The sequence below is a fragment of the Camelus dromedarius genome, chromosome 14 (assembly GCF_036321535.1).
Source record: "Camelus dromedarius isolate mCamDro1 chromosome 14, mCamDro1.pat, whole genome shotgun sequence".
Lineage (NCBI taxonomy): Eukaryota > Metazoa > Chordata > Mammalia > Artiodactyla > Camelidae > Camelus > Camelus dromedarius.
This window is the reverse complement of record NC_087449.1, coordinates 58,954,913-58,979,328: the sequence shown is the minus strand read 5'-3', so window position 1 is coordinate 58,979,328 and position 24,416 is coordinate 58,954,913. Positions and strand designations below refer to the sequence as shown.

General features: G+C 47.6%; 1 protein-coding gene across 1 annotated transcript in view; it reads left to right on the top strand.

Annotated features, from left to right (window-relative positions):
* IGSF21 (immunoglobin superfamily member 21) overlaps nt 1-24,416 on the top strand; it is a 234,731-nt gene that overhangs the window by 81,905 nt on the left and 128,410 nt on the right. Inside the window, exon 2 of the mRNA XM_031464194.2 lies at nt 22,147-22,259. Coding sequence (XP_031320054.2) covers nt 22,147-22,259 — 113 coding nt within the window. The remainder of the gene's footprint in view (nt 1-22,146; nt 22,260-24,416) is intronic.

Sequence of the window (24,416 nt, the reverse complement as noted above, 5' to 3'; positions counted from 1 at the left end):
TTTCCGATCAATTTAGTTTAACTAGAGGCCTCCTGCTCTTCCTGGTTGTTGCAAGGCTGACTCGGGCGAGGTTCCAGGCATCCAGCAATAAGCCGGCCTATGTCTCCTCCTCTGCCCCTCACCCTCAATAAATAGTTGTTGAATGAATGAATGAATGAATGAGTGGTTTTTGAATATCCTTCAGTCTGGGCCAAAGGAGATACATTCACTCAAGTAAAGCAGCAGAGTCCATATGAAAGGGAACAAGTTTGGGGGTCAGACTCCTACCTCCAGCCTTTAACCCTAAGTCTAGGGTGGACAGACTTTCTGTAAAGGGTCACATGATTTTGCAGGCTGAGAGGCAAAATTGAAGATATTATCTGGGTACTTTTATGACCATTTAAAATGTAGTCATTTTAAAATATAAAAATCCTCCTTGGCTGGTGGGCCCTACAGAAGCAGGTGATGGCCAGGATTTGACCCTGGGGACCGCAGTTTGGCAAGCACTGCTCTAAGCCTCATTTCCTTTATCTGTAAGCTGTGATCAAGCCTTGTCTTGCTGGTGGCTGTAGAGTCCATACACCAGATATAAGGCATCTGGCAGCATTTAGTACATGGTAACGACACAATCCTAAAAGCCCTGTGATATGGAGGGCTTACCAGGTCCCAGCCGCTGCTCTGAGAATATGAATTCATGAACTCCTCTGAACCAAAGAAGTCGTGGGTTTTATGACGATCTCCATTTTACAGATGGGGAAACCGAGGCTCAAAGTGGGATTTGGACCCAGGTAGTTGGACTTCAGAGTACATGCACTTAACCACCACAGTCAACCACTCTAGGAGTCCTTGTTGTGGCTATGAACTCATTCTCAATCATCCAAAAGGCATCTAAAGTGAGTCAGCATGTGGATCCTCTCCAAATAATAAATGGCGCACAAGCTCCCCTGTTTGGCTGTGGCATGTATTTGTTTCTTTTATTTGGCCACTGATTCACCTCCTTGGGTCTGTTGGCTTCGACCTCTCTGAGCACAGGCTCCAGGATGGACAGGAGATGTAGGGGAGGGGACCCAGGGATGGCTGAGTCAGGTAGGAGAGGCATCAGGTTTACAAACATGCAGACAAATCAGTCCGTGCCTGATTGCCCTTGGAGCATGAGTTGGTTTCTCTCAGCCCTGAAAAGAAAGACTCGGTGGGGAAGAACAGGAACTAGAGGGAAATTGTAAAAAAAAAAAAAAAAAAAAAAAAGGAATTCACGTCTAATTCACAGACTGGTTTCAGCCTGGAGGCAGGGGAATGGACAAGTCCTGCCTCCCTGATAAGCTGGGGACTGTATGACCCACAGAGGAAACTACTTCATAGGTGCAAATGTTCTCTTTACAGTTTGGGTGTTCAAAACCCCTTTAAAAATTTTTTTTAAATAGACTGAGTTTCTGATACAGGATCTGAGAGCATTTACAAAAGTTCCCTTTCTCTGGGCTAGTCTGGAAAAGGTTTAGATTATTATGATGTCAGTGTTAATGGACCGAATGTTTGTGTTCCCCCCACCCTCGCCAAACTCATATGTTGAAACTTTTACCCCCAGTGTGATGGTGTTAGGGGGTGGGTCTTTTGGGATGTGATTAGGTCATGAGGGTGGAGCCTTCATGATTAGGGTTAATGCCCTGATAAAACAGACCCAGGTCACTTCCCTCACCCTCATGAGGACACAGAGAATCGTTCCTCTATGAAGCAGGAAGCAGGACCTCACTAGACACTGAATGTGTCATTATATTGATCTTGAACCTCTCAGCCTCCAGATTGGTGAGAAATAAATTTCTCTTGTTTATAATGTGAATGAAAAAAGTTGCCTTCCACATCAGTAAACAAAGGATGTTGTGGCCAACAAGCCATCCCTGCCCCCAACGGTGATGGCTAAGGTGTGTATCAGAGGAATGATGTCAGTGGGCCCAGACTCTTGCATTTTCCCACACATAGAATAATGCTAAATTCCTTAACTTGAGATGTCTGGTTTTCTTTAACTAACAGTCATCTTTTGATGGGCTGACTCCTTGGTCTTTGTTGAAAGACTCCTTTATATCTTGGCTCCTCCCTTACCTCCTTGGAGCAGTCCCTCAGCGCTATCTTGAGAGGCTGCCTCCCAGGCTTGAAGTCCTCAGAAAGTCCACTGAATAAAAACATAATTCTCAACTTTTAGGTTGTGCACGCATTTTTTTCAGTTAACAGTCTGCCACTTGGTCTCTGGTATTCTGTTAGAGCCACCTGAACTGACTAAGACAGAAATAAATAGAGTCATTAGCATCTTTAAATCTAATCAGATAGGAAAGCCAATTCCAGAAACCCCAGGATAAATTCAGAAAACTCATCCTTAAAATTCTGTTCCTCGGGAACCACTCTTGGTACCTAAATCTATATTTGTCAGGGTTCCCCAGAAAAATAGGAATATATATATATATATATACACACACATATATATATACACATATATATACACACATATATACATATATATACACACACATATATATATACATATATATACACACACATATATACACACACACACACATATATATATATGTATATATATGATTTTATTATCATGGAGACTCGGGAAAGCCAATGATCTGATCTAGCCCAAGTCCAGAGTCCTGAGAACCAGGGGAGCTGATGATGTAAATCCCAGTTGCAGGACAGCAGATGACAGGGTGAGATGTCCCAGCTCAAGCGGTAAAGCAGGTGCGAAAAAGGGGGCGCATTCCTCCTCCTTCTGCCTTGTGTTCTATTCAGGCCCTTCACGGGTTGGATGATGGCCTGCACACATTGGGGAGGGAGATCTACTTTACTGAGTCCACTGATTCAAATGCTAATCTCATCCAGAAACACCATCACAGACACAACCAGAGATAATGATTAATCTGGGCACCTCATGACCCATTCAAGCCGACACATAAAATTAACCCTCACAATTGGGCATAAGAGGATTTGCATTTTCATGTCAAGCGATACTAGTATCAGAGTCATGTTAGAGAGAGAATTTCAAAATAGTAGCAGTGGCTTTCTCTATGTGGTGGTTTTCGAGAGGGGACTTTTTTTTTTCTGTACAATTACTTGTATTATTTATTTTCTACAATAAACAAATGTTACTCCTGAAATCAACAAAGGGAGAAGTCATCAAAGATACAAATATTGATAAGAGCAAGGCCATGTCTCTTCTTCCCGAACCCAGTGGGAAGTTACCTTCTCAGTGGAAAAACTATCCCGTTTATACAGGAGACGTTTGTCATCCAGGTCTTTCCCGACTCCCCCTTATCTTGCTGACAAGGAGAAGGATGGAGAAGGGGGCTCTGAGCGAGTGAAGCCTATGGGAGCATGACTCAAGCAGCCCACTGTGAAGGCAGGTAATCACAAGAATCGGTTTGGAAATAAAATACAAGTCCAGGTCTTATAGCCAGGAGATGCTGCTTAAGCGTTTTGATTCCAAGCTCTGCTGAAACTTGAACCAGGGGACAAGTGAATCAAGGTGACCTATATGTAGGATTCTAATTAAAATGTAATCCAGAATCAGAGTTAGGAAAACCATGTCAAGGATTTGTGAGAAAAGTACGAAATCCCACCTATGGGGGGTTCTTTAACATCTTGCTCTGTGAGATGACCTGCTTTAATATTGAAGAGTGGTCCTGTTGATTTGTCGTTTTCATTAAAGCAGTAGTTGGCCCAAATGCAGTGCCTAGCTCATCATAAACACTATAAAATGTTGACAGTTTCCAGATACCCTTCCCAATACTGGAGACACTGCAATGAATAAAACAGATAAAGTCCATGGGACTGACATTCTCGTCAGCGGGGTAGGAGGGTGTATATAATTGGTAATAAGCAGAGGCATAAATTAAAATATAGTGCCAGGCAGAAAAATAGTGTTATAAAAAATAAAGCAATTTTAGGAATAAAGAGAGAAGTTAGGTGGGAATTTTAGACTACGTGGTCAAGGACGTCTTCTGTGGGGACAGGACAGTGAGCAGAGTTTGAACTGAAATGAGTGGGCAAGCCATGCACACAGCTGGGATGCTCTCATCCAGGCATTTTTATTCCAGGAAGAAGAAACAGTAAGAGCAAAGGTCCCGAACTAGGAATGAGCTTGTGGTGTTTATGGAAAAGCAAAGGGGCAAGTGAGGCTGAAGTGGAGTGAGCTGGAGGGAGTGGTAAGAAACAAGGTAGGAAGAACCGGGGCCAGACTGTGCTGGCCACCTGGACCACTGTCCGGTGCGATGGGAGCTGTGTGTGTGCTAGGAACAGGGGAGGGGCGTAATCTGATTAATGCTTTAGAAGGGTCTCTGGCTACTGCAGTCTCAGATAAACATGTCATATTAGCCTTTTACTGCTGCATAACAAAGCAGCTTAAAGCAACACCCATCTCTAATCTGACATTTCCGTGGGTCAGAGGCCTCTGTGGGCTAGGCTCAGCTCTCCTCTTGGGGTCTCACAAGGTCAAAACCAAGATGCTGGCCGACTGGGCTCTCATCTGGAGGCTCTGGGGGAGAACCCACTTTCAAATTCATTAGGGCTGTTGCAGAATTTGGTTCCTTGTTGGTGTAGGACTGAGGTTCCTGTTTGCTTGCTAGCTGTCAATGGGGATCACTCTCTACTCCTATAGGCTGCCCACATGTTTTCTTCACAGCCAGCAAGGGCACGTTGAGTCCTTCTTGGACATTGGATCTCTTTGACCTACACGCGTGCGATGTATGATTTAGCTCGACTTGCGAGAATGCTACGTGGGTTTGTGCAAACCTCTCTTATGTGGAACTTGAAAATCTGGAATTACAAAGTCAAGTCGACAATACCAGTCTCTACTGAACTCTTTCAGAACATTTATTAAGCACTTCTGTATTCCTGAGAGTGTTGTATATTATGGAAAGATTTTTAAAAAACCAACAACAGAAAATTTTATCTCAGCGGGGAGCTGAGACTAATAATGCAGAAAGCAAGCAGTAGATTTGGTAAAATACAAGGGTGTTCAGTGCTAAAGGATGAAAAAGTGGGAAGAATCTGCAGGGTGTGTGAGTCTATGTTTACATATTTCCCACCAGACCAATTCATGGCTCTTTTCAGGTGCCTGGCCCAGTAACTAGCAGGGATTTTATAAATATTTGTCCAGTGGGTAAGTGGATGAATCCATGTCCTTCAGTTTTCCTACCTGAAAAATAGGGATATTGGCCTCCCCACTAGCTTGTGGGGAGATCAGATACAGAGGGATGTGTACATTTGCAAAAAGCAAAGCAGGGTCAAATGTCATGTCATTCATTTGGGGGAGTGTCAGAGATTGGCTTTGACATGCCTGTAGGAAAGCAATGGGGGAAGGTGTGTAAGTGGCCAAGATTCTTGAGGGATGCCCCAAGTGCCACTGGGAGGAAGGGCAAGGGTGCAGGGGGTTGGGTGGGCATGCTGAAGGCAGACTCATCTTCTTCATAAGTAGACAGAGGGCCTCCCTACCTAGAACTGGCCAAGGGCAGGCATCAGTTCCCCTGACAAGAAAGGGGTTGACCAGTTGTCCCTCAAGTCTAAGTTGAATATTTTAATGACAACAATAGGTTTTATTTATAATATCCCCAAACTAAAAACCACCTAAATGTCCCTCAATAGTAGAATGGATAAATGAATTGTGGTATTTCATACAACAGAATACTACCCAGGAAACATTTTCTAAAGCATAAACTACCAATAAATTTAACACATAGATGAGAGTCAGAAAAACACTGTGCTGAGAAAAAGTAGCCAGACACAAAAGGACAGATCATACATGATTCTGTTTATATATGAGGGTCAAGAAGAAGCAAAGCTAACCTACGATGGAGAAGCCAGAACAGCGGTTGTCCTCGGGGTTGCGGGGGAGTGAGGAGCATGAGGGAGCATTCTGGGGTCCTGGGAGTGGTCTGTGTTTTCATCTGGGTGGTGGTTACATGGATGTGTAATAAGTGAAAATGCATTGAGTTGTTCACTTGAGATCTTGCCATAGTAGTTGACTATAAATTATACCTATAAAAAGAAATAGAATGGTTCTAACAGTGGTAGCATCCATCATGTATTCAGAGATACATTAGCCTTGCACATCTATTGTCTCCAACCCTGGGAGGTAGGCATCAGGATTCCTACTTAATAGATAAAAAGATTGAAGCCCCATATTCCAAGAGCGTAGAGTTAGGAAGTGGCAGAGCAGGATTCCAGCCTGTTTTCACGGCCTGCCTTGATCCTTTCCGATTGGAAAGACTGACTGGTTGGGGGATGTGTACTCAACACTTGCCCACAGTAGGCTCAACATTCCTTTATATAAGTTGAACTAAAACTATCCAAATGTTGGAGTGTGCCCTGCCCTGTTCCTGAGTCCTTGTCCTGGTGGCAAGTTGGTTCATGGTCCATTCAATTCTTGCTTAATGACCTCATAACTTTCTGTCTTCAGTAGGCAGCAGGAAGCCTTAAGCTCTGGAGGATAGGAATAAAATATCTCCTGTTCACCCCAATCCACTTGTTCCCCACCTAACCCCTCCAATCAATAAGATGTCTACAGTCTATACCTTGGCCTCCAGCAAGAAGTTAGATGCTGAGCGAATCAGACCCAAATAGCCTTTGGGTGACAAGCAGGCACTCTATAACTGAACAGCTGTAATAGGCTGATGTTTATCTTGCGGGACGTGTGTGTTTAATAAAGTATTATTATGAAGACCGGATTGCTTCTCCTGCCAAGCAGGCAGAGCGAGATTAGCAAGGACGGAGGCGTTGAGAGCTCCCCTGGGAGGAGGGAGCCCTGGAGACTCTCTCCCTTGTGAGCTAAGATTCTTGCTTTGCAGAATAAATCTATTTTGCCAAGGGTGACCGTAAAAGAACTTTCTTCTAGGATTCCCATATCACAAAATCAAAATAGGTTCCGAGGGCAGGAAAGATGTTCTGATGGAGTGAGTTGATCCATTTCGGTGGAAAAGAAGTTTGAGTAAAAGTCAGCTGTTAGACTTAGACTCAGCTGGTGCTGGGGTAAGTTTGAGGGAGAATTGCTCAGCAACCTGCCTTCTCAGCTTCAGGTGGCTGGTCCTGATATTTGGAGACTCTCTTTGTCTCTCCTGTGCCTGGGAACTCCTGAGTGCACATTTATTCCTTCCAGAAGTTTGCTTTTCTCCCTTCCCTGCAGTTTCTCAGCCTTAGCACTGCTGATCTCTAGGGCTGGACGATTCTTGGTTGTGGGGGGGACATCCTGCACACTGTTGAATGTTTGGCAGCGTCCCTGGACTACACCAAATAGATGCCAGTAGCAACCCCTACCTCCACCAGTTGTGACAACCAAAAGGGTCTCTAGACATTGCCAAATGTCCTCTGGGTCAGGGAGCATTGCCACTGAGACCACTCTGCTCTATTGGACTGCTTTTAATGGCTGCTAGAATGGACATGTAAGATCTCACTGGACCAGTAAGGCTGCCACTCTGACAGCTGAGCTGCCCAGCCTGAAGGACCTGAACTCAAGGGCTTTGGTTCTGTAAAATGAGTCCATTCCCTAATTCATCAGAGGGAAAACTGTCACATGCATTTATTTAAAACTGACTCAGATCCAGAGAGCAAAGTTACACTTCATTCAGATCGTGTCTTAAGATAATAAGTTGAAGGAAACAGAGTTGTTACTGAGCAAATTCCCTTTGCAAATTTCCAGGCTCTTTGCTGCCAAAGTGAGGAGATCTAGTCTAAGGTAGGTTGCCTTCTGGAAGAGAAAAATAAAAGACCAAAAAAATTTAAGGGTTCCTTTATCATGCCTTTAGCTTCTGAGCCCAGCAATTAATTCTTATGTGCTAAAGAACGTCTGTGTTTATGAAGCATTATTATTTAATGTAGGCCTATTTTAAATTGTAATTTTTTTCATTAAGCTGCCTCATTTTACTGATTAAGACCAGTTTATAACCTAGCTTAGACTGTGTTCCTTGAGTAATAACTATTTTTCTTTTAAAATATTCCTTAATAACTTCTCATCCATATTTTAAATTTTATTCTAAGCCAGAGGAGCCTCCTTGTTGCTTATGAGTCTGTCCTAATGATTCTGAGTGATGTTGGAGGATGCGGGGTTGCCAGGCTTTCTGTGAGCTTTGCTTCAAAAATCTCTACAGAGGAAACACAACAGCACCCAGTAGAAGACCGAGACTGCTCAGCCTCTGTGATCCTGAGGCTGGTCTGAAACAACCAAAAAAAGATAGGCCATTGGCCCTAAAGTTTTCTAGCAAACTCCTTAAAGCATTCTTGCTGGTAGAAGGGAACAGAGGGTGTGGAGAAGTGGTATGGCCGAAGCAGGGGGGTGATGGCCGGGTTCTCAGTGTCAGCATTGTCCCCATATGCCAGGCACTGCACTAGGCTCCTTCCCTGGGCCATCTCTCTGCATCTGCCTTTCTCCTACCCCTTCCAGCCCTAAAAAGTAAGGATAATTATCCCCATTTGGCAGAGGTGGAAACTGAGGCTCAGAGCAGTGAAACAACTTCCTCAGTGCTGCAGAGTTGGCCTGTGGCAGTCAGAATCTGTCCCCAGATCTGTCTGGTTCCCAAGCCCAAGGTCATAACCTCTTGGCACCAGTGATCTCTAACAGTATCTCCATGCAAAGGAGGCTGACTTCTCAATAGTGTTTTTTTTTTTTTTTTCAGATCGCTTTTCCTTCTGTTTTGTCATTTTAGCATCACCATTGCCCTGAGAAATAAGCACCACGAATCTCTTTTTCAGATGAGATGACTGAAGCCTGGAGAGCAGGAGGACTTGCCCTCTGTGTCTATAACAGAATGAGGGCTAGACCTGGGTCTTTGGCTTCAATGTCTGGAGCTGTTTCCTTTTCTTCGTGCACCATCTGTGACTTCCCCATTGTTGGATTGTTGGCTGCACAGCCAGCCCTGACCCAGTGGCTGTGGCGCCAGAGAGGGCACTACAGATACAACTATGGCTGTTCAAGCATCTCACAGGCATACTTCATCCCATCAGTCTCTCATCCTTCTTCCCTCCCGGCAGTTGCAGCTGTTTTTTTGGATGCTGTACTGATCCAGGGGTAAAGAAATGCCGATTCCCCTCACTCACCCCCAAGGACACTGAGAAAGCTGGCAGGCTATCAGATGAAAGACCGTTGGAGAAAAGACCATGTTGTGATATACTTCAGGAGATCTGGGTCCTGGTCTTAAATTGCTTGCTAATTGTCTCTGTGACCTTGGCCAAGACCCTTCCCTTCTCTAGGCCTCAGTTTACCCAACTATATGACAAATGGGTTTCAATTCGAGATCATGAAAACCACTTAACTATGATACTCCGTGAAGGAGAACTACGGTTTGGGAATCCAACTCAATGACAGTGTAGCCAGATCCACTGATCAGTTCTGTTGCTTATTAAATTATCAGCCCATTCACTTTTTTTCACAAAGAACCTACTGAGTATCTATTATGTGCAATGAATTGGTGGAATGTATTGGTAGAATAACTGCTGTCACAAAGCACTTCAAAATCTCAGGGGGGTTATTTTTAATAATTTATTTATTATATAATATATATTTGTTTTAACAGTCATTTTATAATTAATACAATAGTATTTTATTTCTAACACATATCGCTGTCTGTCAGGGGCATTAGGAGGACATCGTTCCATCCTGTCATTCAAATTCAAATATCCAGGTTTTTTCCCATCTTATGGCTCCACCCTCCTCAGGGTCTTCAGTGCCCTCTCCCTCCTGGCAGCTGGTACAGAGAGAGGGTGTGGAGGGTGGCAAGGGAGGTTTCTAGCGGGCCAGAACTGGAAGCCATATCTCCCTGACAGGATTTAGTCACATGACCCCATGTAACTGCAAGGGAGGCTGGGAAATGTAGTCCAGCTGAGTCCCTGGGAGGAAAAGGAAGTGGGGTTTGGGGATCACACAGCACAGAGCAGGTACTGTGTACAAGCAAAGCAAAGACGGCTTCAGACTCCAGTGTGAACTTGGGCAAAGGAGCCTGGGACAAGCAGAAGAACAGATGGAGACCTGATTGGCAGGTTCAGCATCAATATCCTGCAGGAAGCTATGTGCTTGGCTCTACTGTCAGCCCCGGACATGCTGCCTAATGAAGCTTTTCCCTACTCCCATCACCTTCCCCTGCCTACATCTCAGATGCAGGAAGAATGACTGAACAAGCCCTGCCCTTCCCTGGCCTCAGTGTCTCCCATCCATAAATTGGGAAGAAAAAGGACCCACCCTGGCCCTCCAGGAAATATATCAGAGCAGCATCAGGCGTCTTCAAAGGGCCACAGAACAGCCTTCCCAATCCTTCTTATTAGTAGTAGAACCACATCATTATCAGTAATGAAACACAAATTAATAATAAATAAACAAACTAATGATAAATAATACATATGTCATGAATAATACATTAATACTACAAGGCTTTTGAGCATCTATTGCCTCTGACAGAGGGGAATTTGATTAGCTGGCTGGAGATCACAATGGGGGAATATTTCAGAAGAGCCTGGAAGGTTGGGAAGGGATTGGATACCTGAAAGTGTCAGGCACACCTCCCTGCAAAAGCTATAAAATGTCTGAGGTCTCTAGTGGCCTAGGACTGAGCTGACCTTCTGCTGGGGTAGTTAAGAACCAGGAATCTGAGGGTGGGGTCTTCCTGTCTAGACATTCTTTCATTGTCCAAATTTAGAGTGGAAACCCATAGCCCAATGAGGCAAACAAACAAACAAACAAACAAAAAACACTTTCCAGCCCCAACAGAATTGGATGTTATGGCCAAGACGAAGCCTGCTGAAGATATCTGTAGAATTTATTTGCTCATCCATGAATTAATTAATTCATCCATCCATTCATTCATTTGATAAATATGTCTTTAATGCCCACAGCATGACCAGCAGCATGCTAAGCACTAAGAGTGCAATTATTGAGACCTGCTTTTGGCCCTCTAGGAGTTCATAGTCCATGATGGTGGGAGACAGACTGGCCAAAAAAAGGGTAACCCTTTGCAATGTGTTAAGGCTAATTTAGATGTCATGAGAGAGGCACTTGACCATGATTTGGGGGTCTGGGTGCAGGGTAGATGAAGTTAGGGTGTATGCTGGGCAGCCTCTAGAGTAAATGATGTCTAAACTAAGACCTGAAGGATATATCAAAGTGATGGGAGTAAAGTGATGGTAGGTGTTCCAGGCAGAAGGACGACAGGTGCCTGGACCAGTAGTCAGCCAAAGCCTGGCATATTTGGGGAGCTCTAAGTAATCAGGGTGGTTGAGACTCAGTATGCAAAAGGCAGGGGGACCAGAGATGAGCTGAAGAGGAGGCAGGCCGTAAGTGTGGGGGGAAGGGGTTTGGACTTCATCCCAAAGGCAGTGGGGAGACAAAGAAGGATTCAAATCCGGTATGTGACATCTGTACCCTGGGCTGCAGCATAACCCACATTGCTCAGGACTACAGGGTTCACCAGCCCTGTCCCATGCAGTGCTCATGTGTTGGTTCATTTATTACTTCTTGTGTGCAGCATACGGGCTGAGCACCCACCATGTGTCAAATATCGTACAGGGATGTACGCCAGGACTCTGACCTTAAGAAGCTCCCAACCTGATGGCAGAGACGTACACAATGAACCATATGTTATATTACAATGTGATGTGAACTGGCTATGATTGAGTTGTTTACAAAGGGCTATGAGCTTAGAATAAGGACTTATGGAAATCAAAGAGGGGTGACTGTTGCAGTGAACCTTGAAGGACGTGTGCAAATTTCTCTAGGTGAACTCAGAGCGAAAGGGCATTCCAGGAAAAGGAAATGGCACAGGCAAAAAGAAGAACCCAAGACTGTCTGGAAGGGCTGGTGGGTGGGTAGCACAAACATGCTGAGAGACTGATTGAGTTGGAGAGGCCGAGAGAGGCAAGATCATTAGGGGTGCGGTTGGCCATGACAAAGGCTGAACTTGATCCTGAATTGGAAGGCAATGGGGTGGGGAAATTGCATGGCATTAACCAGAGAGGTGGCATCATCATATTTGCATTTGAGAAGTATTACTGAGACTCCACTGTCGTGGATGCTCCAGGCACAAACCTGGAGGTTGAGGACCAACAAGGCAGCTGTCCAGGATCCTGGAGGTGGGGTTTAAAAGCCCCAACCAAGGCAGAATTAATGCAGGACAGACACAGTTTTGAGAGCTATTGGTGAGGAAGAATTGATCCATCTTAAAGACAGATAAGCTATTAACCTCCCCTCTTTGCTCAGAAGCTTTCTTTTCTTAAAAGGCCCCCTTCCACCCTTTGCCCCACCTCTTTCTCCAGTTTCTGCTAACAAGGAGATGATGGCTGGCAGGACCTGTTAGCCCAGCATAGAAGAGTGTATTTCACAGAATCCTCTGTACCTGCCTGAAAGATATGGTTGCAGTAATTGGTTTGTTGTAATAATATTTATTACAGTAGTAATTACACGGTGCGGGAGCCCAGGGATGCTGCCATTGGCACCACGCTATGGTATTTATCTTCATGAGATGGGGTGACCTCTTTTCTTCATGAGTGGTGGTGCATGGAGCTCCTGTTATCACGTGGAGATAAATCCCAGCCCCACGGAAAGGGGAAGATGGCATGAGGAATTTATGTCACTCTGACTCCCATGGTCTACTCTGGCAAGGCCTTAAATCCAGCTGGTGGAGCTGCTGCCACCACCTGACTGTCTGTCTGCCTGGGTCAAGTCTTGGCATAGTCCAAACTGGTTCTCCCAGGAGAGAGGGATCCTTGAGTTCTCTGGACCACTTCTGCACTCCCAGACACAGAAAGGAATGAGACACTGTCCTTGCCTTCAGAGAGCTCTAGGCTGATGGCAGACACAGCCCTTGCCCCCTGATAGAAAGATGGTGGTCCATTGCTTTTGATTCCTCTCTAGCTACTTTGTATCAACAAGTCATGGCTTGGGTGACATAAGACAGGCACTTCTGGGCCAAGGAAACTGTCCAGAGCTGGATTCGGAGGACAGTATGTCAGGGATGTGATGGGACAAATTCACCCAGCCAGCCTCAGTTCTCTCCCAGAAAAGTTCTCAGACACATCTTCCTGGCCTTCCCAGGATTCTGCTGGCTTTGAACTTGAAAATGGCCTCAACCATCAGTCTTCCTGCTGCTCCCTTGTGGAAGTGCTGTGTCCTGATGGTGTCTGATCTCACTACACCCCAAGCAAGATTTCTTTTGTATTTCTGGGCACCAATAGCTCTACCTACTCCTGTTTCCAGTTTCTCCATTTGGAAGCAAAAGGTAGGGGGCTCCTGTGGGATGGTGGAAGAGTATGGGATTCTGAATCAAAGGACCTGCTTGCCAAACCTGGCTCTGTGTGATCATGAGGAAGTCATTCTGTATCTCTGAGCCTCAGTCTCCTCTCTTCTAAAATGGGGACGCTATCCCCCAGGGTCACAATGGTGATTGAGGAGATAATTATTACAGATACCCTTTGAAAATTACCAAACACTGATCACATGTTCATTTACTCATTTTTTCCCCATTTATTTAACATATATTTATTGCACTCCTATCAGGTTCCAGGAACAGTTCTAATTTCTAGGGATAAAGTAGTGATTGAAAAATACAAACTCAAGGACTTCTGGTTATGGTGAGATGGAGTAAAGACCAGCCTCCCTTTATCTTCCATTAATTCAACTATGAGACCTGGACAGAATGTATTGACATCTAGTTGAAAAATCTGAAGCATAAATACTAACAGGCAGTTTGGACCAGAAATCAAAGTACTGCTGAAAGAATTAATATAAACAAGACCTAGAGTCTCCCAAAGTAATACTTAAAATGTTCAGATAAAGATTAAAATCACACGATGTACGAAGAACCATGAAATTCTCAAATCACATGGGGGAAGATGATCAATAGACTCCAATGATGAGATTGACACCTATGTTGGAATTATCTGACAAGGACTTTGAAGCAACAAAGATACTTGAACAAGCAATCACAAATCATCTAGAAACAAACAATAAAATAGATAGGTTCAGCAAAGAAGTAGAAGATATAAAGAAGTATCAAGTGGAAATTTTAGAAATGAAAAATACACTAACTGAAATTTTAAAACCCACTGGATAGACTCAGTAGCAGGGTAGAGATGACAGAGGAGTCAGTGAACTTGAAATAGATCAATAGAAATTATCCAATGTGAAGAACAGGGAAAAGAAAAAAATATTGAAACACACACACACAAAATCTCTGCTGTCATGGAGCTTACAACCCAGTTGAGTGTTGGAGTTAGGGGGAAATATCAGCAGACAATAAACAAAAAATATGTATTAGACAGTAATAAATGCCTAGAAAAGATTAAAGCAGGGTAAAGAGTTGGAGAATGACTGGGATGCTATATGGGATGGTTAGCAAAGGGCTCTCCAAAGAGGAGGCATTTGAGCAGAGAAAGAATTGTGAACTTGAGGCATATGTGTGTCTGGGGAAAGATTGCTCTGGGAGGTGGGAGCCGCAAGTGCAAAGGACCTGAGGTGAGGATATACTCAGAGTATTCAGGGATCAGCAGTTTTTGTTGTGTGTGGGTGGAGTGAATGAGGGAGAGAGTGAGGGGAGATGAAATCAGAGAGGCGGGCAGGGATGAAGGTGAGAGTGAGAGGACCAGGTGAGTGCTAGGAAGCATAGCAGTAGACCAGCAATAAATGACGGTGGCTTGGCCCAGCGCGGCAGTGTGGAGAGGTGAGGGAGTTTGATTCTGGATTTATTTCACAGAGTCTGCAACACTTGCTGGTGTTCCCTGAACTGGGGAGAAGGAGGGGAAAACATCCCTTCCATTTTGGACCAGTTCATTTGGGAGGCCTAAAGACATCTAAGTGGGGCATCAAGTAGCAGCACAGTGCCCGGCACGAGGGGTTCCTAATCCATCTGCTGCAAGTGAGGATGCTACTGGGAAAAGTGAGGGAGCCAGGACAGCTGTTCAGCACAGCGTTCTTAAAAGGACATTGTTCAGGATGCATCAGCAGCTCTGTCCCCTGACACTGAGCCTGCCGGCTCTGGCAGTCACCCTGCTCAGGTGGACGCCCACTTTCCCGCTCCAGGACCCTGCTGTACAGTGGTTCAGCAAGTGCTTCTACCCATGGCTTCTGCTGCGTGCGGTCTCTGCTCTACCAACGTGCTATCTGCGGACTTACTCGTTACGTCTTATGTCCTTCCACCCCTGATGGGTGGCCACTCGCCACCCAGTGCTGATTTCCTCTGTTGGATGGAGTTCTCCTACCTGACCTCCAGGAGAGACCACTGGACATGCCAAGGTGACACCAATGCCTGTCCAAGCAATTGTGGTCAAAGAGGCAGGTTCAGGAAGCACCTGGAGTCATGGTGGCCCTTGACTTGGGATGCCTCAGACAAGGCCCACAGGGAAGAGGTGCTTCTGAGAGGGCCTTCCTGGGAACTCTGCTCAGTCTAATTACAGAACAATCTAGGGGATGGACAGAATTGATTTGTTCCTCCATTCAACACATACTCTGATCTGGGCACTGTAACAGGCACACGGGTAACACAGCAAATAGAAGCAGTCTGTGACCTTGTGTACTGAGAACATACAGTGCAAACATCATTACAAGTAACTTTCAGTGTCCTAAACAGCAAGAAGGTAAGGGTGTCTGGGGGACTCTGATAGCCTGGGGAGTCAGGGAGAGGCTTCTTGAGGAAGTGAGATTTCCACAAATCCTTGAAGGATGAGGGGGAGTGACCCAAGTAAAGAATGAGGGCTTGGGACAGAGGGGACAGCCTGTGCTAGGGTCCAGAGGTGAGAGAGAAGCTGCATGTGAGGAAGGGCAGAATGCAGCAGGACCTGGGTGGGGAATGAGAGCTAGACCAGCGCCAGGTGACCCCAGGGAGGGTTTGCACCTTATTCTAAGGAGTGATGGGGAACTCTGAAGGCCCTTGCAAAAGCCAGGACGTGCATTTGAGAGGAAGCACTCTGGCTGCTGGTGGAGGATGATTGAAGGACATCAGTGGATGCAGGAAGACCAAGACAAATCCTAATCTCACAAGTGACGCCTTTAACTAGCGTAACCACCTACTGAGCACCCACGAGGGGGCAAGCATCAGGGGTGGTCAGCATTTACTCCCACTAGTCCTTAGAGTTAGTCAAGGCAGGGATAGTTACCCCTATTATTGAAATAGGTGGAGAGGTTTAAATGATTTAGCCAGGGCCATCTGTGGGCCATGATGGGATTGTAACCATGGTGACCAATGTGTGTGCCAAGGACTTGCTAGTTTTAGCACGGAAAGCCCTCATCCCAGGGAACCTTCCAGTCCTGGGCAGACTGAGACATCTGGTTGCCCTAATATAGTTCATGCCTCTTTTCAGTATATCCAGGCAGGCCTGTACCCCTCCCAAGGAAACCCTTACTGACTCTTGTCCACCCCTGGGGCCAGACGTGAGCCAGCCTTCTAGAAACGTCTCCCCTGAGCTGGGAAGGGGGAGAGGAGTGATGCTGGGATATTGCAAGGCGAGTTTCCGGATAGAGGAGCCATTTGTCATCACCTCATTGGGAGGGTGCCTGGTTCCTAAATATTGCCTGCGATTTTGCTAAATGTATCTTAACAGGAGTGGCGTAAATGCTGTCAGAGATAGAGGGGGAGAGTGATGGCCCCATTCTGGATAATGAACTGCTTAGTTAAGATGAATCCATTTCCACTCCTGATCTTCTTCTCGATACCATGCTTGCCAGGGGGGTGGAGGGGAGGAGGCTGATTGGTGGCAAATTTAATGCTGAGAAAGACAGAGCTCTATCTTTAGTTGGTGCTGATTAATTGGTGGGTTCACTTCTTGGAAAAATGATGTTGAGTCGTACAAGGCACAAAGGGGCCAGGATTCAGGCTCAGCTAACATCTGAAGGCCATGAAAAAGAAGTTCTCCCCTCGTTTTACAGATGAGGAAAACTGAGGTCCAGAGAGTGGGGCAACCTGCCCGAGGGGCCAGAGCTGGTTGGCAGCACAGCTGAGACAGAACTCATGTTTCTCGTACTCTTCCTGCGGTATCACTGCTTCCTGGCTGGTGGATGAGCCGGTCTCTCCCCACCCCTGTCCGCTCAGCTGCCCCCTCCCACGGCCCTTAGGGGCTTGATTTGGGGGTCCTGGCAGCAGGGGCCTTTCTTAGATCTCTTCTCTTTGCTCTTCTGTCCTCTGCCTTGTGGGGAGGATTTTGCATGGGTCTCCTGGCTCTGATCCAAGTCCAGATTGCGTCTGGCTAAGCTGGTCGTCTCTGAATCTCCTACTCCCTGACCAGCTTCCAGGTGTCAGAATCCACTCTTCTCACCTCCAACCTGGACAGTGAGAAGTGGGAGGGAATAAGGATCTGGGGGATGCAGAAGCATGGCGCTGCCTCGCCCTGCTCAGGGGCACCACCCTGTGAACAGGACTTACAGTAAACAAGCCCCTGGAATGTGCTTCTCCACGTTGGACCCCGTGATTGTCCCAGTGTCCACGTTACACATGGGGAAACTGAGTCCTATGGAGGCCATATAACTTGCCTGGGTCACAACTGAGTGGTGGGGCAAGAAACTTGAACCAGATAACTGACTTCAAATTTGTTGGAGGCATGTGGGTGGGAGAAGCAAGGAAAGTGAGGGAGGGTCTTTTCAGAGAAAGAGCCAGAGCAGAGTCTTCAGAAGCTGATGGAATTTTGTGAAATAGAAACTAGAGGAATGTTATTCGGACCTAGAGGAGAACTTTCCCTGTGTTTTTCTTTTGCAAAAAACTCCTTGACCATGAACCCTTGCTGTTCCCTCTCCAGTGTGCGTCTGTGTCTGGGAAGGTGATTTCTCACCTGTGATCCAGGTGCTGATTGGGGCTGATGCAGTCCTCACCTGGTACATCTGTCAGAAAATTACCTTGTGGTCTGCGTTCAAGTCCCTCCCTCCCCCAGGCCAGTGATCCCACCTCCAGACCCCAGGCTTAGAGCTCAAGCATTGCCTGAGGCTTGTCCTCGCCTTGGGTAGGAAAGGCCGAGGGAGCCTGAAGTTCATTGTGAGCCTTTCAAGCTTGGAGGGAGTGGGGTCTCCCCTCTGTCCACCATCCCTCGCTTGGGCCTGATCCCACCCCAGATGGTCACCATCTACCCTATCTGAGAGCCAGGCTTCTGATGAAGTCAATGCATCAGCCCATCGGGGCAACCCCTAGAATCCTCACATGACCTCAACAAACCACATGATTCTGCTCCGGGCGGTGGCAAAGGTGGTGGAAAGCCTGGCTTCAGAATCAGACAGATCTGGGTTCAAATCCTGGCTTCGCTGTTTCCATGGCAGTCGTACTGAGCCCGGTCCTTCACCTCTTTGAACTATGACTCCTCCTTCGTGACAGAGAAATATTCACACCGAGACTGCCTACACAGAAGAAAGCTCAAAAAGCGGCCCTTGTATTCTTATTTTAATACTCTATTGATATTAATGAAATTCGCGTTCCAGAAGGAGAGGCAGATGTGCAAACAGACAATCGCACTCCAGTGTGACATCCGCAGTAATCGCAGCATCTTACAGGGACGGCAGGCACAGGCTGCTGCAAAAGCCAGTGGGAAAATGGACAGGAAAGTTCTGGGAAGACCGGAACGTGCCACGCGCCCAGGAAAGGAGGCTTTAATCCTTAGAGCTGAGGTCTCCTGCCTGCTCTGTGGCCTGGAGCTGGCTCCAGCCGTTCCCAGCGGGGCTGAGAAGGGGGAGGCTGCGCTCAGCCTCCCCCCACCCTCTGTGGCTCCAAGTAAGGGGACCTCGGCAATGGGAGACAGGGTCATTTCCACCTCAGCTGAGAAAGGTGTTTCCTAGTGTTTGTTCCAAAGGACTCTAGGAGGGCGGGAACCAGGACGAGACCAGCAGGACTTAAGGTCCTGCTGTGGGAGTGAGTACCTCCATAAATCTGGTACCCTGTGCATCTCACTTGCCCCACCCTGGTCCCAGCCCTGGTTCTAGTCCTACAAGGTGCTCAACCAAATACGGACTCTGGAGTGTGTGATGTTATGAAAAAACTGCCCACCACAGCCCAAGTTTGGAGAGTCACTAGCACACTCCAGCTTCAGGACTTTTGCACGTGTGGTGTCCTCTCCGTGGAATGCTCTCCCCCTAGACACACACGTGGCTCACATGTTCCTCTGGCTGCCCAGTCCAGAGCAACTCCTCCCCTACTGCTCTCTCTTGCTTTACCCTGATTTGCTTTTCTTTATTAATTACACTTAATCACTCCTTGACATATTTCCCATCATTTGTTTATTTGATTATCATCTCCTCTGCAGGAACATCAGTTGTACGGGGGCAGGACCTGCCTCTTCTGTATCCCTAGTGTCTGGAACAGTACCGGGTACTGAATAGATTCTGAATAAGGTTTTTTTCTCTCTATTTTTTTAATGAAAGAAGGCAAGACAGAAAGAAGGAAAGAGAGCAAAGTTCTTGAGATGTCTTGGAGGGAAGGACCATGTTTAATTTCATTTAACCTAAAATTTCACACTCTTAGAAATTGATGGTAGGAATCTTGTTGCCTGAAACATTTACTAGAAGCTCCCTATTCTCTATTCACGCCGAGAAATGCTGTCTGAAGGGGTCAGAACCACCCCATGAAGGCACCCACCTTTTAATTCTCCTCTTCCGGTGTCCCAAGGACCCCCTCTCTTCTCTCTGCCGTGGGCTTCCTCTGCCCTCGCCCTGGGCTGCCCCTGTGAATGGTATGCCCCAGACACCTGCTACACCTGCTGGTGCTCCCAACACGATCGCCAGTTACCAGAGTCTCCCAACATTCCCCTCAATCCCCACCGGATTTACACCTGTGATTCCCTCAGGACTGGCCAAGAAATGGTGGCCGCGCAAGCTGGTATCCCGCCCTGGCCCGCCTCACGTGCACCATCTGCTCCCCCCGTGGGCTGGCTGGGAGATTGATGCATCTGAGAATGTGTCCTTCCTGTCTCCTTCCGGTGGGAGGGGCTGCTCTCTGGTCTTGAGCACCTCAGCCATCTGGACTGATGATGCTCAACTCATAGCTGTAGCTCCAAAGGTGACACCTCCCACCCCTAGGAGAGGGCAGCCCCACTGGAAAGATGATCCTGGGGCGGGGGAATCAGCCCAAGGCTGGGAACATTCGCAGCTGGGATCAGATCATCTTGTCTTGGCCCCCCAGCAACACACCCCGGTCCCCCCAGGGCTGGATGTGAAATGTTTGCTGGCCCTTCCTCACCTCTTCCATCACTAGGCTGAGTACAGCGTGGTAGTCACAATGGGACCAGAGGATCTGGATTTGAATCCCAGCTCTGCCACTTAAAGCTGTGCTATCTTGGTAGGTTCCTTTGCCTCTCTTTTTCCCTGTGAAAAGTCGGAATAATACTAGTTCCTCTCTCCTAGGATTGTCATGACAATTAAATGAGTGTGTATTAAGCACGTAGCACAGTGTCTGGCATAGAGTGTGTACCATGGAAATGTGAGCCATTCCTACTATTTCACGCTCAACTTGGCTTGTCCCAGAGTCCTCCTTCCCCCTGGGGTTCTTCCCCCTGCAGGCGGCCTCTGTGTTTGTCGTGGTGTGGCACTGGCTGGGCTTGGGGACTTCCTTGACCATCCAGACTGGACCAAGTTTTCTCCCTCCCCTCCCATAGTCCCCCACCTCTGTCTACCATTACTTTCGCCCACGTGGTGTGATGGTGTGGATCTGTGCATTCCTGGAGAGCAGGGCAGTGCTCGAGCCATCCTGCTTCCGGGATCCTGCACAGGGCCCGCTCAGAGCAGGTGGGAGCAAACTTTGGGGCTGAATAAATGAGGCGTGGAGGAGGCAGAAGGTCGGTCCTTCCTTCCAGTTAGCTTGGTCCCTGCTCTCACCAGCCACGTGGGCTCTGAGGCTCCCTGCGAGCCTAACCTCCTGTTTAAGTTAGAGGCTGCCTCGGGGGTGAGCCCCAGGCTTACCCCCATACCTTGGGCATTGGGACCTGGTGCCTTGGACCACACAGGTCCAGTTTGACGCCAGCTTCCAAATCGACCCCAAAGTCAGTTCCTTTTTCTTTTTCTTTTTTTCCCCTAGAGTGTTGTAACCATTAAGTTCCAGGCAGGGGTCAGGCCCCTGGGCTCCATCCGCTCAGGTTGCCTGCACAATTGAAATCCCCGAGCCCATTCTGGCTAGTTTTCTCATTAAGACAATCAGACTGGATTGATCCATTAGATCAATGGCTGGACATCAGCCGGCAGGAAGCCAATCAGATGAGCCTGGACGATCAGCCCAAGAACGAGGTCCCTAGCTGAGCTGGAGTGGGCACCTTGCCCTGAGGACGAATCTCTCGGAGGCAGAGGGGAGGGTCAGGGACCTCAGCAGGCTGGACTTTGATGTGAAGGCATCAGTGTTCCCTAGGGTGTGTCCACCAGGGGAAGAGTCCCAGATCCTGGGAGCTGGGCAGGGATTCCAGGGGCAGCTGATAGGGGAGAAGCATCGTCTGTGTTTGCAGAGCTGTGAGATGCCTTCCCAACCAGTCAGCCCGTTACCACCCCACAACCATCACCATGGCCACGGCCCGGGGGTTAGAACTGCCCCTCCCTCTGGGCAGCAGGGTGTGTGTGATGGGAGATTTGGGGGTTCAGGAAGCAAACAGCAGTTTCCCAGGGCTATTGTCCCCTCTCATCAGGAGCAATTTTGTGAGGCTGGGAATGGAGAGGTATAGGCACCCAGCACTCCACACCCCAATGTTCCAGGGACCCTGGCTGCATGGGATGCTGATAGGGTTTAAAAGCTGGCTAAGGACCTGTTTCACATAGGTTTGGAAACGCTGGGTTAAATGAATTTCAGCATGTTCCTTTCCTACAGAGCTTACACATATTGAGGCTTTCTAAAAGGATAGATGGAGGTGCAGAGTTTGACCACAGACCCATGTCTCTGGGATTTCTTGTAGAAATACCTTGATACGCTTACTCCAGGTGCCAACAGGTCCTACTCTCATGGGAAGATCCATCCTACAGAGAGTTTTCAGGATTGGATGGATCCATGGGAGCCAGGGAGGTTCTCAGAAAGGGCAGCATCAATGAGAAAAAAGAGTGTGATGAGCTCCCCTCAGGTCCACAGTCACCACTCACATGGACTTCAGTGCAAACAGCGCCCCCTACAGTTGTGCCAGCTCCTCCCCCGCCTCCACCAGTCGGCCCAGTCCTCCGGATCAGCTCATGCCCTCACTGCCTCTCTCTCCTTTCTTCCACAGGCTACTTGACTGTCAACATTGAGCCTCTCCCACCTGTGGTGGCTGGTGATGCCGTGACCTTGAAGTGTAACTTCAAGACGGATGGCCGCATGCGTGAGATCGTGTGGTACCGGGTAAGTCCCCGCCACTGCCCCTCCATGCCCATGGCCAGGGATGAGGGTAGAGACCCTCACAGGCTTGGCTATGTCTTCAGCCCTAACCCAGCCCTGAGCTGCCTGTATGCTCTGCCAGGTCTCCATCTTTTACCGAAACCCTCCTCAAAGGCCCCTTTGCCCAGCTTTCTCTTCTGCCCTCAGGATCTATCTCAGTCTGGCCTCTTCTGTGTCCCTAATGTGCCCTTATGCTCAGGAAACCCCATTAGTACCAAGTGTGAGTTACTAAGCACCCTGCAGGCCTGACTGCTGTGTAACAACTAAGGAACATTGAAGGGTGGAATTTCGGGCATGTGGCTTTGGGTGATGTTTTTGGCAGGGGAGAGAGGAGAACAGGACAGCTTCCTGCCTTCTTAGAAATCAAATGATAGACATAGTCTACCTCCTAATTGGATCCCACATAGGACTAGTGCTGAGATCTGGCACCCCAACGTCTAAGGTCTGAGAAGGGATGTTGTTAGAGGTGAGCTGGTGTCCACCTGCCCAGGGCCCAGGTGTTAGCAACAGGAGAACCAGCTTCGGGTCTTGGGAACAACTGTTGGCCTTTGTAGCCACTGGCAGAAATATCTGTGTGTCTGGACCGGGCATCCCAGCCTGGTCTCCCTTTACTACAAGGGATTCAGGGCTGGCTGGGCTCAGGAGGAGGTCCGGTTGACGCTAACCTTCTTGCAGTGCCACACTCAGGTTTGCACTCGTTTCCATCTTGGAAACGAGTTAGGTGGAGAACTCCCCTTCCATGATCTACAACAGGGGTTGGTGATTTTTTTTTTTTTTTTTTTTTTGGTAAGGCCCAGATAGTAAATATTTTCCTCTCTGGGGACCATATGGTCTCTGTCGCAAGTACTCAGCTCTGTGTTGTCATGTGAAAACAGCCAGGGGCAACGTGTCAATGGAAGGGCATGGCAGGGCTCCATAAAATTTTATTCATAGACCCTTGAATTTCATGTAATTTTCACATGTCAAAAAAATATTCTTTTCCTTTTTAAAAATATTTTTCTTCAACCATGGAGAAAGGTAAAAAGCCATGGTTCGTGGGTCATACTAAAACAGGCTGGCTATAGGCTGATTTGGTCCACCAACCAGAGTCTACTGGCCCCTGATCTAACCTTTGTAAGTTGGGTGGCCCTTTCTTCAGTGAAACCAGTGGTGACACAGTCAAGTGGAACCGCTCTGGGTGGAACAGATGGAGCGTGGAAGTGGGCGGTGGGCCGTGGGGAGAGGAGGTGGAAGGTGGAGGGCCAGGTGGGCACAGTTTGGCTATCAGGCATCTAGAACTAGTTCCTTTTCTCCTTCAAGCTACTGTCACACCCGTGGTGTCATGCAAGGAAACCCCGTGTTAGGGAATCCTCCTGGGGCACACTCACCATTCAGCCTTGACTCAGAACTGGGCTTCTTGGCTCCTTGCTCTTGGTCCAGTCTTGCTTTGAATCATCCTATCCTTGCTGTTCCTTCTTACATTCTTGGCTGTTGATTCATCATTTGCTGGTCGCTGATATCTGGCTGGCCACTGTAACCTGGGCTCCTTTTAACCAACGTCATTGTTCTCCATCTTAGCATTGTAACCCTCCCCGCTTAGAATCTCCTCTCTGGTCCTCCACCCAAGCTCGCGGCAGCCTGGGATGCACAGGTGTGAAACTGACATTTGGCTTCCCACAGGGCCTGAGCTTCAGATGAGGTTTCCATCCCGAATAGATCAACTGGCCTAGAGAAAGTCACGGCATATGTTAAATAGTGCCATGAACTGAATCACTAAGAGGCGTATTTACATGATACGGGAACTGCTTGGCTGACACATGCTGTGAGCATCTCATTAGCACCTGGCAGAAGGACTGGGATAAATTAACTCCAGCTTACTGCTGGATATCACCACGCGGCTGGGATAGGAGTGAGGGGTAGTGAGAGACCTGCCCAACTGGCAGAGAGAAATATGGAGACCCAATGGGAACAGATAATAGGAGTGAAGGTGGGAGGGAGCTTGGAGACAGGAAAATACCAATAGGCACCTGGTTGCCTTCGCATTCCTTGAAGTCACTAGCCTCACTCTTGTTTGAAATTGAATGTTCCTGCATCAGTGGTGAAGATCTCCCTGCAGGGGTAGCCGCCAGGGTGGGGGCAATG